This window comes from Lipotes vexillifer, unplaced genomic scaffold, assembly GCF_000442215.2.
Source record: "Lipotes vexillifer unplaced genomic scaffold, Lipotes_vexillifer_v1.1 scaffold21, whole genome shotgun sequence".
Classification (NCBI taxonomy): Eukaryota; Metazoa; Chordata; class Mammalia; order Artiodactyla; family Lipotidae; genus Lipotes; species Lipotes vexillifer.
In genome coordinates, this window is record NW_006774065.1 from 2,517,998 (window position 1) to 2,535,157 (window position 17,160).

Sequence of the window (17,160 nt, forward strand, 5' to 3'; positions counted from 1 at the left end):
AACATATACTTGGCTTTATACTGAGTTATTGTATAATTCTGTGGATTAAACAGTATATACAGTTAATAAGGGCTTGTGGTCATAAAACTTAAGCAACATAGAAGTCAATGAAGTGAAAACTGAAAACTCCCTTCTCTTCCCCCCATTTAGTTTGGTGCACATTTTTCTGAACCCTCTTCTATGGTTTGTGTGGTTTTTAGGCACTGTACTGATCTGGTATTATTAGATACTATAAAGAAAAGTGAATATATTGCCAGCCTTAGCTACTTGTCTTTAGGATAGTAAATTGCTTTTAAATCTATTTCAGCAGCATCTTCATATTTTTGATATTTGGAGTTTTCTAGATTCCTAGGTTCATTGTGGAGATGGTTATCATAAGGAAAAGTTTAGGCTGTGAAAGCTACTTTCGTAACTCTTTCTACTTTCTTTCTCCTATAGATTCTAAACTCTTTTTATATTTTTCTCTTTGCAGATTTAACCCGGAGACTGACTCCACTATAGAAACACCCACAGTTCTATCAATGACTGGGGAAAGATAGTGGCAGCAGGCAAAGGAAAAACAGCTCTAATATACTAAGGACAATGAGTATGCTAAAACCAAGCGGGCTTAAGGCCCCTACGAAGATCCTTAAGCCTGGAAGCACAGCCTTGAAGACACCTGCTTCTGGTAATGCTTTTTGTTTCTCATTAACAGCAAGTTTTTCATCATATGTGAAGACTTCTATTTGAAAAATTTAAAAAGACAATCTTGTAAAACTTCATATTGTTGAAAATACTTGAAAAAGTTTCAATTAAAAGACATAGAATTTTATATTTAGTAGTCTTAATCAGTGAAGAGTCTATTTCATTGATTCAGTGTAAGGTTCTGAAATAGTTGTCAAGTTAATTTCAGTATTTGATCCTTACAGTGTTAAAGTGTTTCTTCAGTTTTTCTGCCCATGTGTCTTCCTGAACTCATCAGGACCTTTCTCTTGGGGTTTAGGGATATATAGAGAAAACAAAGACTAATCTGGCTTAAAAGATATGATGACAGTCATTGACCTGAAATTGGCCATCATCATCAAGGGAGCAAGTAGTACAGTAGCTCAAGTCTGGCTCATGAGGGAAAACCTTCCCCATTTTATAGATGAACTTGTGTCTTTTATTATCGTTAACAACCTGTTCCTCATCTGTTCTCCATCTCCTCCTTCAGCATTTCCATTTCCATCCCATAATGATCACCTAAGGTCTTTAGTAAGAGAGGCAGGAGAGAAGCATCTGATGCTTGCTTTTACCATCTTTTTATGTGATTTGTATACTATTAGATCTTATGTTTTCAGCCTTTCCAGACAGGTGCCCACCATAATCTATTAAGTACAACATTGTTTCTTCAAGTTCTTCCATAAAGACATTCATTGGTCTTCCTTGAGGGAAGGGATCTTTGTGTTTCCTCTTTTTTTCTTTTTTTTCACTGCTGTATTCCATCCACACACCTAGAAAATTGCCTGGCACGTAACAGGAGCTCAGTAAATATGTGTTGACTCATTGGAGATTCTGAGTTATTTACATTTTATGTATCAGGATAAAACCCGGTTCTTTTCAGAGAGGCCATAAAACATCGTAATAGGGAAGAACCTTTTGTATTCTATTACAAGTTACTCACTAAAGGGATGTTGCCTATAAGTTTAAATTATACATAATGGCCCATCTCTTGGAACCCTGCTTCCCAGGTAATGAGCATTAAGCTAAAATACCCTTGTGTTCAGCTCACAGGAAGCATCCTGACCAGGCCCACCTGTGAATGACTGCAGGGAGGAAGAAATTAACCCATGCCCTCCGGAGGCTGATGGGAACCAGGAAGTGTTTGACTTTACTCCCCTCCCCTTTTAGTATAAAAGGAGCCCGAATTCTAACTCAGGCAAGATGGTTCTTTGGGGCCCGAGCCCATCATCTTGTCGGTCTGCTGGCTTTCCGAATAAAGTCGTTATTCTTTGCCCCAGCAATTCGTCTCTTGGTTATCTGCCTGTTGTGTGGTGAGTAGTACGAGCTTAGACTCGGTAACAACATCTTAGAGGAAAGCTTTACTGATAAAGCAAAGGATTGTGAAGAAATGGGTTTATTTAAGGACTATTTTAGCCTTGGGGAAGTCAGTCAAAATTGGCATCCCCTTCTCAAAATCTTTCCTCTTTTAAGACCACTACAAATGCCAACCCTTCTATAAGGCCTTCCACTGTTATATTTACCCGTTAGAGTTGTCTTTTTCACTTTTAGTATTTTTCGTGCATACCTTTTAGCACTTGAAGTCCTTGAGTCCAGGGATCATGAGTAATTCAACTTGGTTTCTCCAGTATTACTTGGCACACATTAGGTTTTTTAAATTAAGATTAAAGCAGCTTATTAATACTAAAACTTACACGCTTAAAAGGAAGTGATTGTCAAGGAATTCAAGACACTTTTATGAACATTGTTTTTCAGAAATTCATGCTTGCAGCACTCTGGGAAGAGTAACTTGTTGATGTGCAAAGCCAGAACTGATGCTAAAAAAAACAACTGGCCCCTGTCTTTGGCAGATTATTATGTGTTCTATCTGAGAGCATCCACTGTCTTCTAAACAAACAAACAAACAAGCAAAAAAACCCTCCACAAATGGAAACTCCACAGTCCCCCTTTCTATGTAGGGTAAAGAGATGTTCAGCATGCACTCTCACTCCGCTGGGCCACTCTGCTCCCCAGTCTGTGTGATTCACTCCTGTCAATCAGGCCTCAGACTAGATATCACCTCCTCCAGGAGGCCTTCCCTGACTGCTCTGCCCAGAGGCACTGTCTCCTTCACAGCACTTAGACCACCTGAAGTTACCTGGTGTGTGCCTTGACTGTCTTCTTCTCCACCGCTAGACTCTGAGCTCTATGAAGGCATGGACTGTGCTGTCTTGCTTTGTCCCTGGTGAAGAACGTTGCCTGGGACTAGTTCCGGAGTGGTAGGAACTCAAGAAAGATGCATAACTTGGATAAATACATTATTTCATTTAATCCTCATTCAAACAAAAAAACCCCTCAAGATAGATATTACTACTTTCCCCTTTTACAGATGAAAAAACTAAACTAAGAGAGGTCATGGAACATCCTGAGATCACGATATGCCCAGTAAATGGCAGACATTAAGAATTCAGGCTCTCTTTGCCAGTTCACGCTAAATATTTAATAAACGCTTGCCAGGTGAATGCGTGAATGTATTTCCAGTGTAAATATCACATTCCTGGAAGAATTTAACTCTGTCTTTACCGTAGGGTAGAGTTTGCCAAGTTGTCTTGCCTTTGCAGGGAGTCAGGCCAGATGCTCTCTTTTCTTGCCTGCTGTGATTTCCATTTCTGCTAGCAAAGGAATAGTCTTGGAATAATGATGGTAGGGACTGTGGCCCTGAATCCCCTCCTGCATCAAGTTAATTGCGAATGTGTGTGGTTAAATGGGCCTAGTCCTCTCAGCTTTAACTGACCACTCAAATGGGGGAATAGAGCCCGTCTCAGTGGGTTTGAATGGGCATTTGCTCATGATGTGCAGGATACAGGGTGAAGAATGAAATCAGACCTCTATTATGAATTCTGGGAAAAGGACTACTTTTTTTCCCAATTTTGACTTCTTCCAATCTTAATTGCAGATAAGGACTAAGTCTTATCAGCTGAGTTTTGACAGCATTGAAAATGGTAGTGATGCGGGACTTCCCTGGTGGTACAGTGGCTAAGGATCTGCCTGTCAGTGCAGGGGACACGGGTTCAAGCCCTGGTCCAGGAAGATCCCACATGCCACGGAGCAACTAAGCCCGTGTACCACAACTACTGAAGCCGGCGTGCCTAGAGTTCGTACTCCGCAACAAGAGAAGCCACCGCAATGAGAAGCCTGCGCACTGCAGTGAAGAGTAGCCCCTGCTCGCCCGCGCACAGCAATGAAGCCCGCGCACAGCAATGAAGACCCAACGCACAGAGAAAGCCCGCGCACAGCAATGAAGGCCCAACGCAGCCAAAATAAATAAATAAATAAGTTAATTAAAAAAAAAAAAAAGAAAATGGTAGTGATGGGTCAAGTACTTTTTGCCTCCTTGCTAAAAAAAAAAAAAGAAAAAAAAAGAAGAAGAAAGATAAACAGAGCACGTCTTGAAGAGTTGTGGCTACTTCTGTTGCTTTTGGCCCTTTCTCTAGTTTATTTTCCTTTTAACTTAGGGGTTGTCTGCTTAAATATGAAATCGAATCTTTTCTGATCCTTTCTTCTGTTTTCAGTTGCAGCTCCAATAGAAAAAACAATATCCAGTGAAAAAGCATCAAGCACTGCGTCTGCTGAGACACAAGAGGAGTTTGTGGATGATTTTCGAGTTGGGGAGCGAGTCTGGGTGAATGGGAATAAGCCTGGATTTATCCAGTTCCTGGGAGAAACCCAGTTTGCACCAGGCCAATGGGCCGGGATCGTTTTAGATGAACCCATAGGCAAGAATGATGGTTCAGTGGCAGGAATTCGGTATTTCCAGTGTGAGCCTTTAAAGGGCATATTCACCCGACCTTCAAAGTTGACGAGGAAGGTGCAAGCAGAAGATGAAGCCGACGGCCTGCAGACAACTCATGCTTCCAGAACGACTTCACCTCTGTCCACTTCGACAGCCAGCATGGTGTCCTCTTCCCCAGCCACCCCCTCAAATATTCCCCATAAATCGCCCCAGCCAACCGCAAGGGAACCTTCAGCTACGTCTCAGATCAGCAACCTTACAAAAACCACCAGTGAATCTATTTCCAACCTTTCGGAGGCCGGCTCAATCAAGAAAGGAGAAAGAGAGCTCAAAATTGGAGACCGAGTATTGGTGAGTCCATGAACCTTCCAAGGTTGTTATGTTGACCTGAGTGAGGGGTTGAACTACACACATGCGGGCTCGGAATCTGTTCTGTAGGGATGGCCATTCATTTATAGAGTAAGTAATCAGCTTTTCTGGTTCCGTTTATGTGTAGATATACAACAGGTTAGAAACTGGCTACGTAGTTTGCGTGTAGTATAAGCGTAGGTTTGCAGGGATCGACTCTAGTTTTATCGTCGTTTAGTCAAAAGAATATTGAGTTTTTAGCTTGTAAATATTAAGCTAACTTTACTTGACAAAACAAGCTGAGTGGTGGACTTAGATGTTTTTAACAAAGGCTTTTTTTTTTTCTGGTTTTTAATTTTTGCTTTAAGGATAGTGTGTGGGTAAATATGAGATCCTGTTTCTTTCAGTGTCTTGGAAAACTCAGAGATCACAGGATGTTATTTCAGAATTTCTCTGCCTTTTAAATTATCAGGTTTAGGTCTAGGAAAAGAAAGGAGGGACTTCCCTGGTGGTCCAATGGTTAAGAATCCACCTTCCAATGCAGGAGACGCGGGTTTGATCCCTGGTCCGGGAACTGAGGTCCCACGTGCCGAGGGGCAACCAAGTCCGTGCGCTCTGGAACCTGTGCGCCACAACTATAGAGAAGACTGCGGGGCAGCTAAGATCCGATGCAGCCAAATAAATAAATATTAAGAAAAAAAGTGTACTGTAGTTTCTTTTTTTTTTTACTAATAAGCAGGAAACAATGTATAAGGTCTACATGCTGTACATTCTAGAACCCCTGAATGACACAGTGACTGATTTATTCTTTTTTTGGTTTGTTTTAAATGAGAGGTAGTGTAGCAGTGCTAAAAACACAAGCTGAGTCCAGCTCTGCCTTTGTGACCTTAGCAAGTTATTTAACTTCTTAGTTTTCTCATCTATGAAAATGAGGTTGAATAATAGTGCTAATATCTAGCATTGTTGTGAGGATTAAATTAGCTGATGTATATAACATTCTTAGCAGTGCCTGGTATCCAGTCAACACTCAAGAAATGGTAGCTTTTTTTTTTTTTTAAACAGCAGAACCTTATTTATTTATTTATTTATTGGCCACACCATGTGGCTTGTGGACTCTTAGTTCCCTCACCAGGGATTGAACCTAGGCCCTCGGTAGTGAAAGCACCGAGTCCTAACCACTGGACTGCCAGAGAATTCCCAAGAAAGGGTAGCTGTTTTTCTCATTGATGAAAATTTAGAGCTATTCTCTGACTTTTTCAACACTTTAGTCAGTTCAGTTCAAGGCATGATGTTTGTCTGAAGTCTTTGACCCTGTGCTCTTCAGTTTCCTTTGTATCCATAAAAATTCCATCAGTCTTGGAGGCTTATGGTAATATAATGGGAAGAAAAGAATGGCTGTTAGCCTTTAGAATGTCCCGTGCATCCCGTTGAATGTGTCAGCAGTATATGGAGTAGCCCCCATAGAACTGGTGAGGAAACCGAGGTCCTAAGAAGTACAATCACTTGCCCAAGGTCATACAGCCTGAAGAGGGGTGCTTCAGCAATTAAAATTTAGGTATTTTTACTCCAGAACCTGTTATGGAGAGCTGATGATTGATAGTATAATTTTGAAATTGGAAGTTTTTGTGATTTTTTTTGTCCTACAGACAAGAAAACTTAAGCCCCGAAAAAGGCAGTGACTCCCCGTAGTCATACAGTACGTTCACTATAGGTTTTAGATTTAGAACTTGGGACTTCTGTCTCCCAGTCCTGTAGCATCATGAATCTAGAAGGCCCCATGCACCTGTGGGAACCCTTTAATACCTGTTAACCTTCAACGGGGTCCTTCTGGATCTCTTAGTTTCAAGGTCAGTAGGTTCCTTCTTCTGGTTATAATAGTCATGAGTTTTAGCAGTTGATGCTTCAGAACTTAGAGCATCATTTCAGTATGTCAGTGCTCTGCGGCTCAATCTGTAACTTGTTTGTTTAGCTCATACTCACTTGCTATACCAATTTTTTTTTTTTTTTTTAACCACGCTGAGCGGCTTGTGGGATTTTAGTTCTACCACCAAGGATTGAACCCGGGCCCTCGGCAGTGACAGCATGTATCCTAACCACTGTTGCAGTGAAGGTTTTTTTTTTTTTTTTTTTTTTTTTTTTTTGCGGTACGCGGGCCTCTCACTGTTGCGGCCTCTCCCGTTGCGGAGCACAGGCTCCGGAAGCACAGGCTCAGCGGCCATGGCTCACGGGCCCAGCCGCTCCGCGGCATGTGGGATCCTCCCGAAACGGGGCACGAACCCGCGTCTCCTGCATCGGCAGGCGGACTCTCAAGCACTGCGCCACCAGGGAAGCCCCTATGGTACATATTTATCTAGTAAGCTTTGGTTAAATCAGAAACCTGTTACCTTAGCACAGGACAGCTTTGTAGGTTAGACTGCAGATTATATGCAATTCCATTCTAAGTGCTTAGCTGTAAATGAAATGGGATAGCGTATGGCACGCTTTCAAAACAAGTAGCTCTCCTTTTCCACCAGAGTAAGAAACAGTTGATTAAATTACTAGTCAAGTATTGTGCTGCTTGGCTGATAAAACAGACAAAATGATAAGGTTCGGATGGTTTAGCTTACAACAGAAGGCTTCCATGAGGATGTAAGGATTAAAGTGGACCAGAAGGAGAGTAGGAATTGGCCAGGCAGAGGAATGGTAGCGGCAAGAGGGAACATTCTAGCAGAGGGACTGGCAAACTCCCCAGATGGGAGGGAGTTGGCACGTTTGGGGAAGTGGCCAGTGTCATTCCCCACAGGTGGAGGAGCCCATCGTGGTCGGAGATGAGACTCATTCACTAGGTGGTGTCTGCGGGGACTGGTGACATAGGGCCTGTAAGTTTAGGCCGTGTTAAGGATTTTGATTTTGACCTTAAGAGCAACAAGAGTGATAAGCGACGTGATTAGATTTGTAGTTCGGAAAGATCGCTCCAGCTGCTTCGTAAAGAATAGGTCAGAGGTGGTTGAAAGTGGATTTGGGGTGACCGTTCTTTGAAGACGTTGGATGTTGAAGGAGGGTAGAGTCGTCAGGCTGATGCTGCAGGAGTATCGGGTCTAGGGAAGACGTTTTCTAAAGACGGCAGAGTCCGGGGTGTTTACGTCCTGACTAAACTGATCTGAACTACAGGAACAGGGTGCAGATACAGTGGTGGTGGGGGGAATCAGTGTTGGGATGAGGTTCCTGGGAAGAGGTGGCACCCTGAGCACACACGGGGATTGCTTTGCCTTTGATTGAGATGGATGGAGATTTCCTCCATTTTTATAGTAAGGAAGAGGGAGAATCTGCAGATGCAGGTTGGTTTGTGGAGGCTTGAATGGTGTATTTGTAGGAAAATTTTAATTACATGTTCAAATCTAGCATACTTGGAACAGAATTTGAATCTTTAAGAGTCTTGAGTCTAATGAGAGTGTTTTTAGAGGCAGTAAAATTATTTACTGTTTTGGTTAGTATTTCTAGGAGAAATTAAAGGAGTACCTTAGAATCACAGTATTTTAGATCTGGAAAGGCTCTTTTGAGATCAACAAATGCCTCTTTTTGCTTAGAAATGCAGCTTGCCTCAGGTCATATGTGATGTACGTGTATACATATCATTATGGCCTCTTGTTCCCAGTTAATATGTTTTTTCTGCTTTAATGTGCTGCCTTGTTTAATAGAAATCTTTGATTTAGGAATGTAAAACATTTTTACTTCAAAATTCATGTATAAAGGGAATTAGATTTAGAAATCTGAAATATTTGATTGGAATTCTCCTAATTAAAGAAGACTTCTGTTGGCAGCCTAAATGTACATCAGTGGATGAGTGGATAAAGATGTGGTATATATATACAATGGAATATTACTCAGCCATAAAAAAGAATGAAATCTTGCCATTGGCAACAACATGGATGGACCTAGAGGGTATTATGCTAAGTGAAATAAGTCAGAGGAGAGACAAATACCATATGATTTTCCTTGTATATGTGGAATCTAAAAAAATGAAACAAACCAACACACATAATGAAACAGAAACAGACTCATTCATGGATACAGCGAACAAACTGGTTCTGCCAGAGGGGGATGGGGGGGAGTGGGTGAATTAGGTGAAGGGGATTAAGAGGTACAAACCTCCAGTCATAAAATAAGTAAATCACAGGGATGTCATGTACAGCATAGGGAAGGTAGTCAATAATATTGTAATAACTTTGTATGGTGATAGACAGTTACTAGAATTTTCCTGGTGGTCATTTCGTAACATATGAGAGTATCAGGCCCCCACGTTGCACTCCTGAACTAATGTGACATTGTAAGTCAGTTATGCTTCAGTAAAAAAATTCCAATAGAACCAAGTTCGTTAGGTCACTGTTACGTGAGGAGTGGTATAGAATATTCCCAGTCCCGCCCCCAGTGCCCTCGTGGCGCCTTCCACTTGGAACCAGCACAGAGAGGGCAGGAGTGGAGGCTGCCTTCTCCACGCAGCTCTCTCCAGTTCTTGCTCTCATCGCGGGAAGAGCAGGAAAGCAGAGTTCTGAGTCAGGTGTGAGGTTTAGCCCAATGGCCTCTTGAAGATCCAGGTGGGAGCTCCTGAACTATGACTGTATTGGGCACTCCCATCTTGGGGGAGGCAGTCCGGGCCTGGGGAAGCCTGTCCTTGCCCCCCTCCACGCTGGTGGGCCTCAGTGGGGTAGATGAGCTGGGTCAAGGAGGGTGAGTTGGAGCTGCTTGTAACAAACCCACCTTGCCTCCTTCCCATCTCACTCTGGCCCCTCTGTTTTCCCATTTGTCCTCACGAATATTCCACAGATCTCCTTAGTTGAAGATTGCTTTCATCTGTCTTGTGGCATGAGCTGCTTTGGGCTGATGCTGCGGTCCAGCTGACTGTCAGACTCCCCTCTTTCCAGACTGGGAATCCCTGGAATGACCAGTTACTCGGAATGTTTTTGAGATGGTCTTGCTGCATTTTCGGGTGTAGGCACTATTTCAGGGATGTGATGTCAGGTTCTCGAGAACTTGACTGACTTCCAGCCGTTCTGTTTCAGCATGGTTGTCTCCATGTCCGGTACTGTATGTTCTATGCTGAATTCTTAGCTTATGACCAAGTATGAGAAAGAGACTTTTTAGGCTTTTGTTTTTAAAGTGACAAGCTTTGTCTTTCTACGAGCTGCTCACAGGGCTCTTAAACTAAGAATCCTATAGTGTAAATCTGTAGGTCTTTTGGATACTGTGAAAGGGAAAAACATCTTCCTGAGATTTAAAAAAAAAAATCTTATTTATGAGTTATTTTGCTTGTGTTTGAGTCTAAATAACTACAGTTCATTTAGTATGTACTTTTCTGTGTGTCTTCATTTGTTCAGCAGCATTTGTGAGACTTATTATAACATGTAAATTTAAAACACACATATAGTGGGGTCGTATTATATACACACCATTTTACAGTATATTTTGACAGATTTGGGGCATTTCTATGCTAGTAAATAAATACAACTCTTCATTTAAAATAATAAGCTGCTGTTTGATATCACACTGTTTGGGGCATCTAATTTAATCATAGACATTTAGATTGCTCCCTGCCTTTTTTCCCTAGAAATGAAATTTCTGAGTCAAAAAATACACAAATATTTTAAATCATAATAAATATTGCCAAAGTACAGTCCAAAAATCCATTAGCATTTTAGGTTCCCACAAAGTGTGTACAAGTATGCCCTTTGTAATAATTTGATTTCTTCTGTTTTTCTCAGTCTTCTTACCAGTGACTTATAACCCCCAAATCTACAAGTCTGGTTGTGATATTGCACTTATATTGGGCGTTTGTTCATCATCTACCTGGGGGGTTCTTGGGCTCTTTTTGGGTGGGGCGTTTGAGCTCTAGGGAAGCTGTTCTTTACACAGTGACCTCTCCTTCCCTTAATTGCTGATAGAGTAGTTGTTAGTAGAAGGATCTGTTATTTTGTATGGCCCAAGGTTGAGAAGACTCCAGATGTTCACATTATGTTAACTCTTTCTGGACACCTTGGCTGAATGTTGAGATCTTTTTCAGCACCACAGTCTTAGCCTAATTCCTTTGCAGTGAGGATTGCTGCAGATTTGAATCATTTTTTCTGATTTTAGTTTCCCTTTTTTTTTTTTTTTAATTTCCATAAGCCTTAAATCTTACTCAGCATAGCCTTGTAGGGCTGTCTGGGAAGGAGCGCAGAGAATCACACTGTTGATGAGAAGCTAGATTCGGCAGCTTCCTCCTCTCTGTGCACAGCCGGGCTCAGTAGAGCCGCTTCTTAGTTCATAGTTGATAGCGGGGCTCCTCTTCCTGCTCGTTGCTTTCAGCTGTGAGAGGGTAGGATTCGCGTGCTTTTGCTATTTTCACTTTTGAGGCTTGGGAATGCATAAACTCATCCACCTCCCCGTTGGATTTCATGTCTTTGGTTTTACTATCCGTCCTCCTCTCTGCAGCCCCATTGTCCTGCGCTGCCTTGCATTAAGCCATCGTCCTCTTCACCTGGACCCCCAGACTGCTGTCCATGCTGCTAGCCCCGTCTCTTCTCGGTTCTGGTCTTCACACAATTATGGAGTGATGCGCCTGACACGTGGATCTCATCATGCTGTTCTCCTGTGTGGTGGTGCCCTGTCTGCCTATACCAGTGCTGTTTTCACAGTGCTGGGGGTTTTCTACGGGGCTCAGTACCTGGGCACTGGCTGATCAGTGTGAAATTAGGTTCTTTTTGCAAACCTAAGCCGGTATCTTTACGCCAAACATGTCAAAGCTGGTATCTCTGCCTTGAGGACTTTGTGTAGGCTCTTGGGGCTTGGGAGTTTCTGGGTTGAGGAGGCAGCTTATGCTGTCTAGCTTTGGGACTTGAAGGGAGGAAAGTTGGACCACTGCCTGGGCCAGAGTCTAATGTTGAAATGCCTGTTGCTAGATCACATCTTCTAACTTTTAATACTGCTTCTGTGAATTCTTTAAGCATACTTACAAAATTATCTTGAGGCTGAGACTCTTTGTAGCTTCTGAAACATATAGATTAGAAAAGCAAACTTTGCTAATACTGTTTTGGTCAAGTGGGGTACTTTTTGATCTCAGTGCTTTAAAAGAGTGTGACTCTGGCAATTAAATATTCTGCTCTTTTATCAGCCTCAGGGATAGTAGGGTTTTTTTTTTTCCTTTGGTTCCTATTAAATGTTTAAACAGTTACAAGTGGATTTTTTTTAAAGATTTATTTATTATTTATTTTTCTTTTATGGCCGTGTCAGGTTTTTTGTTTTAATAGCAATAGTTTAATTAATTGATTAATTGTTGGCTGTGTTGGCTCTTCGTTGCTGTGGGCGGGCTTTCTCTAGTTGCGGCGGGCGGGGGCTACTCTTTGTTGCGGTGCGTGGGCTTCTCATGTGGTGGCTTCTCTTGTTGCAGAGCATGGGCTCTAGGCGCACAGGCTTCAGTAGATGTGGTGCACAGGCTCAGTAGTTGTGGCTCACGGGCTTAGTTGCTCCACAGCATGTGGGATCTTCCCGGACTAGGGCTCGAAACTGTGTCCAAGTTCTTAACCACTTAACATTCTTAACCACTGCGCCACCGGGGAAGTCCCCCTCTATGTATTTAAAATGATCTTTTCATTTATTTATTTGTTCATTGCCCATCTCCCTCTGACCAGAATTTAGGCTCCATGAGAGTCTGGAAACTTTCTGTCTCATTCACTGTCTTTTCCCAAGCACTTAGAACAGTGCCTGGCACACAGTAGGTGTTCATAAAATATTGTCAGAAGAATCAGAGGGTTTTAAATAGTGTTGTCACATTATACCCTTAAAGGGGAGGAGTAACATTGTAAAGTATGACAAGAGATGCAGTTAGGACCAGTGGATAAAAACTGGGCCAGGCGGATCTTACCTTTCTTGCGGGAGTTGCCCAGTGGAGCTGCCCTAAGCTGGATTGCTCTCTAGTTGAGGTAATATAAAATATGGACATCATCATCTCACAGGTGATTAAGTTTTAAGTCAAGACTAGATTTGTATTGGTAAATACCAATTAGCCATAGTACCTTTTTAAATTAAGCTGCTTAACCTACAATATGGCAGATAAGAAGCCACCTCACAAAATTCAGTTGCTCACAAAATCCCTGTGGAACAGTCCCTCATTACCACCCACTGGACATTTATAGCTTTACAAATTGAGGCACAGTGAGGTTAAATGGCTTGTTTGAGATTTGATGAATAGATGGGAGAGTTGAGAGAGGATGAAAGGTTTCCTGTTTCCTGTTTGTGGACCCATTCATCAGCCCAGCAGAATGTTTTCTTTTTAAATATTTATTTATTTGGCTGTGCCAGGTCTTAGTTGCAGCACACAGGATCTTTTTTAGTTGTGGCACGTGGAGTCCTTAGTTGTGGCACACGGGCTCTTAGTTGTGACATGTGGGATCTAGTTCCCTGACCAGGGATGGAACCCGGGCCCCCTGCATTGGGAGTGTGAAGTCTTAGCCATTGGACCACCAGGGAAGTCCCCAGCAGAATTTATCAGTGTTCTTATTTTTCAAAAGAGTTTACAAGAAGGATGTTTGTCTCTGTTCCCACAGCATTTTGTAGAAACCTCTTAAAGTGCTTATCACTTTTCACTAGAAATATTTGCTTGAATTTTTCTGTCAGTGGCCAACACTGTATTCTGTTTATATTTGTATCCTCAGGGCCCAAGCACTCAGGAAATATATATTGAATGAATGAATGAGAGCTGAAAAACCTGAGATTTTCTAAAGCCTGAGCACAGCTAGGTTTTCCTTTAGCTGAGTTTCTAGTTTAAATTAATTTGGTCTCCAGTAGTGACTTCTAATTTTGACTTAGGTTGACCACAGTGTTATGAGTTATATGTATATATTCTGAAAGTAAAGAGAATGAATGGTAGTTACTTGTGTTTGCCATAGGGATCCATTTTTTTGTTTTTTGTTTCAATGTTGTAAAATTTTTTATCTTTAATAATCTTGATATCTGGGACTTCCCTGGTGGTGTAGTGGTTAAGACTCCATGCTCCCAGTGCAGGGGGCCTGGGTTCGATCCCTGGTCAGGGAACTAGATCCCATATGCATGCCGCTACTAAGAGTTCCCATGCCACAGCTAAGGAGCCAACGAGCTGCAACCAAGGAGCCCACCTGCCACAACTAAGGAGCCCACCTGCCACAACTAAGACCCAGTGCAACCAAATGAATAATAAATAAATAAATATTTTTTTAAAAATCCTGTTATCTGCCCCTAAAACATAGATTTGAAAATTGTGGCTTATACTTAATGTAAGAGCACATGCTATAATATTCTGGGTTCTCTGGAACACATGAGAAGTAAAACTTAACTTTATAAAATCATGTTTAAATGCTTAGAAAAAAAAATGTGACTGTAAAATGATTAGAAAAGTGAGTGATATTGGATGTGACTTTCTGTCTTTGTTAAAGATATTTTGAATAATTACTAAGGATCTTTCACAGGGGAAAGGAAAGCATATTATCTATTATATGAGTCAAGAATTTCAAGTTAGGTGAGAGAAAAAGTATAAGAAAACTGCCCATTCTAGGAACTAGTAATCATCCATTTGAAACAAACTTTATGACTTTTTTTGGGGGGTGGGTAGATGTATGTTCTGTTACCTGCATTTAGAGAAAAAGTTGCTGATCTGTTTGTGATAATTTGTTATAAAGCTTCTGATCTGAGTGAAGCCACGGTTTGTTTGGAGAATTTACTGCCCACAGCCTGTTAGACGCCTCTTGGAAAAACAGTTGTCATGACAGTAACTTAGACTCACCCCCAAAGAATTCAACAGATTATCTGGAAAGATTGCATCATCTTTAACTAATGTGCTGTGTTCTGCTCATGTGATGCTGGTTAGTCTGCTGCTCTGAAAGGTGTGTAAGAGGACAGAGAAAACAGAGGCCAATTTTATATAGGTTACTATTCATACATTCCATGGTTACCAATAAGAGTGCTAAAAAGTCCAATTTGCCAGATCTAGAACTAGTACTTTCCTTAGCATGGACACACTGGCTGCTAACATACAGCAGACTCTCACACTATCTATCAGACGCTGACTAAACAGTTTTATGTGGATTATTTTATTTAATCTTCACAGCAGTCCTGTAATTATCACCATTTTACTTATGAGGAAGCTAAGATTGATATATTTATGGCTGCATTGGATCTTAGCTGCAGCACGTAGCCTCTTTGTTGTGGTGCAAGGGCTTCTTTCTAGTTGTGGCACGCAGGCTTAGTTGCCCTGCGGCATGTGGGATCTTAATTCCCCGACCAGGGATCGAACCTGCGTCCCCTGCATTGAAAGGCAGATTCTTAACCACTAGACCACCAGGGAAGTTCCGAAACTAAGATTTAGAAACTAAGTAACTTGACTAATTCATAGACAGAGCTGGCATTTGAATTTGTTCAACTTGGAGCCCATGCTTACTTAGTCTGTGTTAGCATATTTCTTCCTTTGCTCTCTTCTGAGCCATCAAATTCAGCCTCAGCCACTGTATATCTTTTTCCTTTTGTTGGTTTACATGGAAAAATGGCCTTTTCTGTGTAGTTCCCTGCGGAGAAGGTCACCTTTCATTTCTTCAGCAAATGTTTGTTGAGTGTCTCCTGCTGTGCACTGTGGATTGCGGTACTGGACACAACGGTTCCTGCGTGGAGTTTTCTCCAGCCTCCAACTCCATCTTTCCTCAGTGACACCTGTCATGACACCAGGATGTTTCTGAACTGTCTGGGGACTGCCTGCCCTCTGTCACCCTTCACATGCTCTCCTGCCTAGAGTACCTTAAACTGTAACTGCTTTGTTTCCTTAAATCAGTTTCACAAAGAGTTTGTCTTTCAGAGAAAAAGTATATAGCTTTGAGACTTTAACATTTTCCATTTTCAACAAAGCTTAAATAGAGGGGCTTCCCTGGTGGTGCAGTGGTTGAGAGTCTGCCTGCCGATGCAGGGGACACAGGTTCGTGCCCCGGTTCGGGAAGATCCCACATGCCACGGAGCGGCTGGGCCCGTGAGCCATGGTCGCTGAGCCTGTGTGTCTGGAGCCCATGCTCCGCGACGGGAGAGGCCACAACAGTGAGAGGCCCGCGTACTGCAAAAAAAAAAAAAAAAGCTTAAATAGAGCTGGAAAAAAATGTGTATCATCCCAAACTCATAGAAAACTATATTCAGAGAAAAATTAGAATAAAATAGGTTTGGTATTAAAAAGCAAATTAGTATTGGTCTTAAGAAGTTAGGAAGGAAAGAGTAATAAACAACAAGGAAGTGGGAAAAAAGGAAATAGTGAGATAAAAAGTGAATTAAATAAAATAGAAAACATTAAAAACAAAAAGGAAAAACTTAAAACCTGGTTCTTTGTGAAGATTGATAAAATAAGTTACCTTCCCAAGGTAAGTCTACACTTAACACAATCCCATTGGACTTTTTTTTTAAATTAACCAAAATGATTTTTAAATTTATTAAATCAGTAAACCTACGTAACCTAAATGTCTCCCAGTGGGGGCTGATTTAATAAACTGGAGTGAATCCGTATAGTGGAATGACGTGTGATTGTAAACACAAGGAGGACGTTCTCTCTGTCTTGATGTGGAATAAAGCGAGGTGCAGGACAGCTCATGTAGTACAGGCGCAAGACAGTTCATTTTTTGTATGTAAAAATGAAAGGGAGGAGTAAAAATATGAATTAACATATCCTTTTTTAAAAAAAATTATTTATTTTTGGCTGTGTTGGTCTTTGTTGCTGCGCGTGGACTTCCTCTAGTTGCAACGAGTGGGGGCTACTCTGCATTGTGGTGCGCGGGCTTCTCATTGCGGTGGCTTCTCTTGTTGCGGAGCACAGGCTCTGTGTGCGGGCTCAGTAGTTGTGGCACGTGGGCTCAGTAGTTGTGGCTCATGGGCTCTAGAGCGCAGGCTCAGTAGTTGTGGCACACGGGCTCAGTAGTTGTGGCTCACAGGCTCTAGAGTGCAGGTTCAGTAGTTGTGGTGCACAGGCTTAGTTGCTCCGCGGCATGTGGGATCTTCCCGGACCAGGGCTCGAACCTGTGTCCCCTGCATGAGCAGGCAGATTCTTAACCACTGCGCCACCAGGGAAGCCCCAACATTTGCTTTTATATGCATAAAGAAATGCTGGGAGGAGGATACACTCTACATCAATAGCGGTGGCTACCTGTGATGGGGAGGGTGGGATAGTTAGGGACAGGAGTTTAGTAAGAGAGGCTTTTCCCTGGATACATAATATTTAAAAGTTTTTGAACCATGAGAATGCACTGGCTATTCAAGAATTAATTCATGGGCTTCCCTGGCGGCGCAGTGGTTGAGAGTCCGCCTGCCGATGCAGGGGGCACGGGTTTGTG

The 17,160-nt window shown here is 42.1% G+C and overlaps 1 protein-coding gene across 4 annotated transcripts in view; it reads left to right on the plus strand.

The window, feature by feature from the left end:
• The first annotated feature begins 470 nt into the window (after nucleotides 1-470).
• The window catches only part of CLIP1 (CAP-Gly domain containing linker protein 1), a 94,059-nt gene continuing 77,369 nt past the window's right edge, over nucleotides 471-17,160 (plus strand). For 2 of the 4 annotated variants that reach the window (XM_007448693.1, XM_007448695.1), the window contains exons 1-2: nucleotides 473-667; nucleotides 4,251-4,822. In XM_007448693.1, the coding sequence (XP_007448755.1) occupies nucleotides 583-667; nucleotides 4,251-4,822 (657 nt within the window). In that variant the 5' untranslated portion in view covers nucleotides 473-582. Of the gene's footprint in view, nucleotides 668-4,250; nucleotides 4,823-17,160 lie in introns of all 4 variants that reach the window. The other 2 variants (XM_007448694.1, XM_007448692.1) reach the window with 2 other exon arrangements.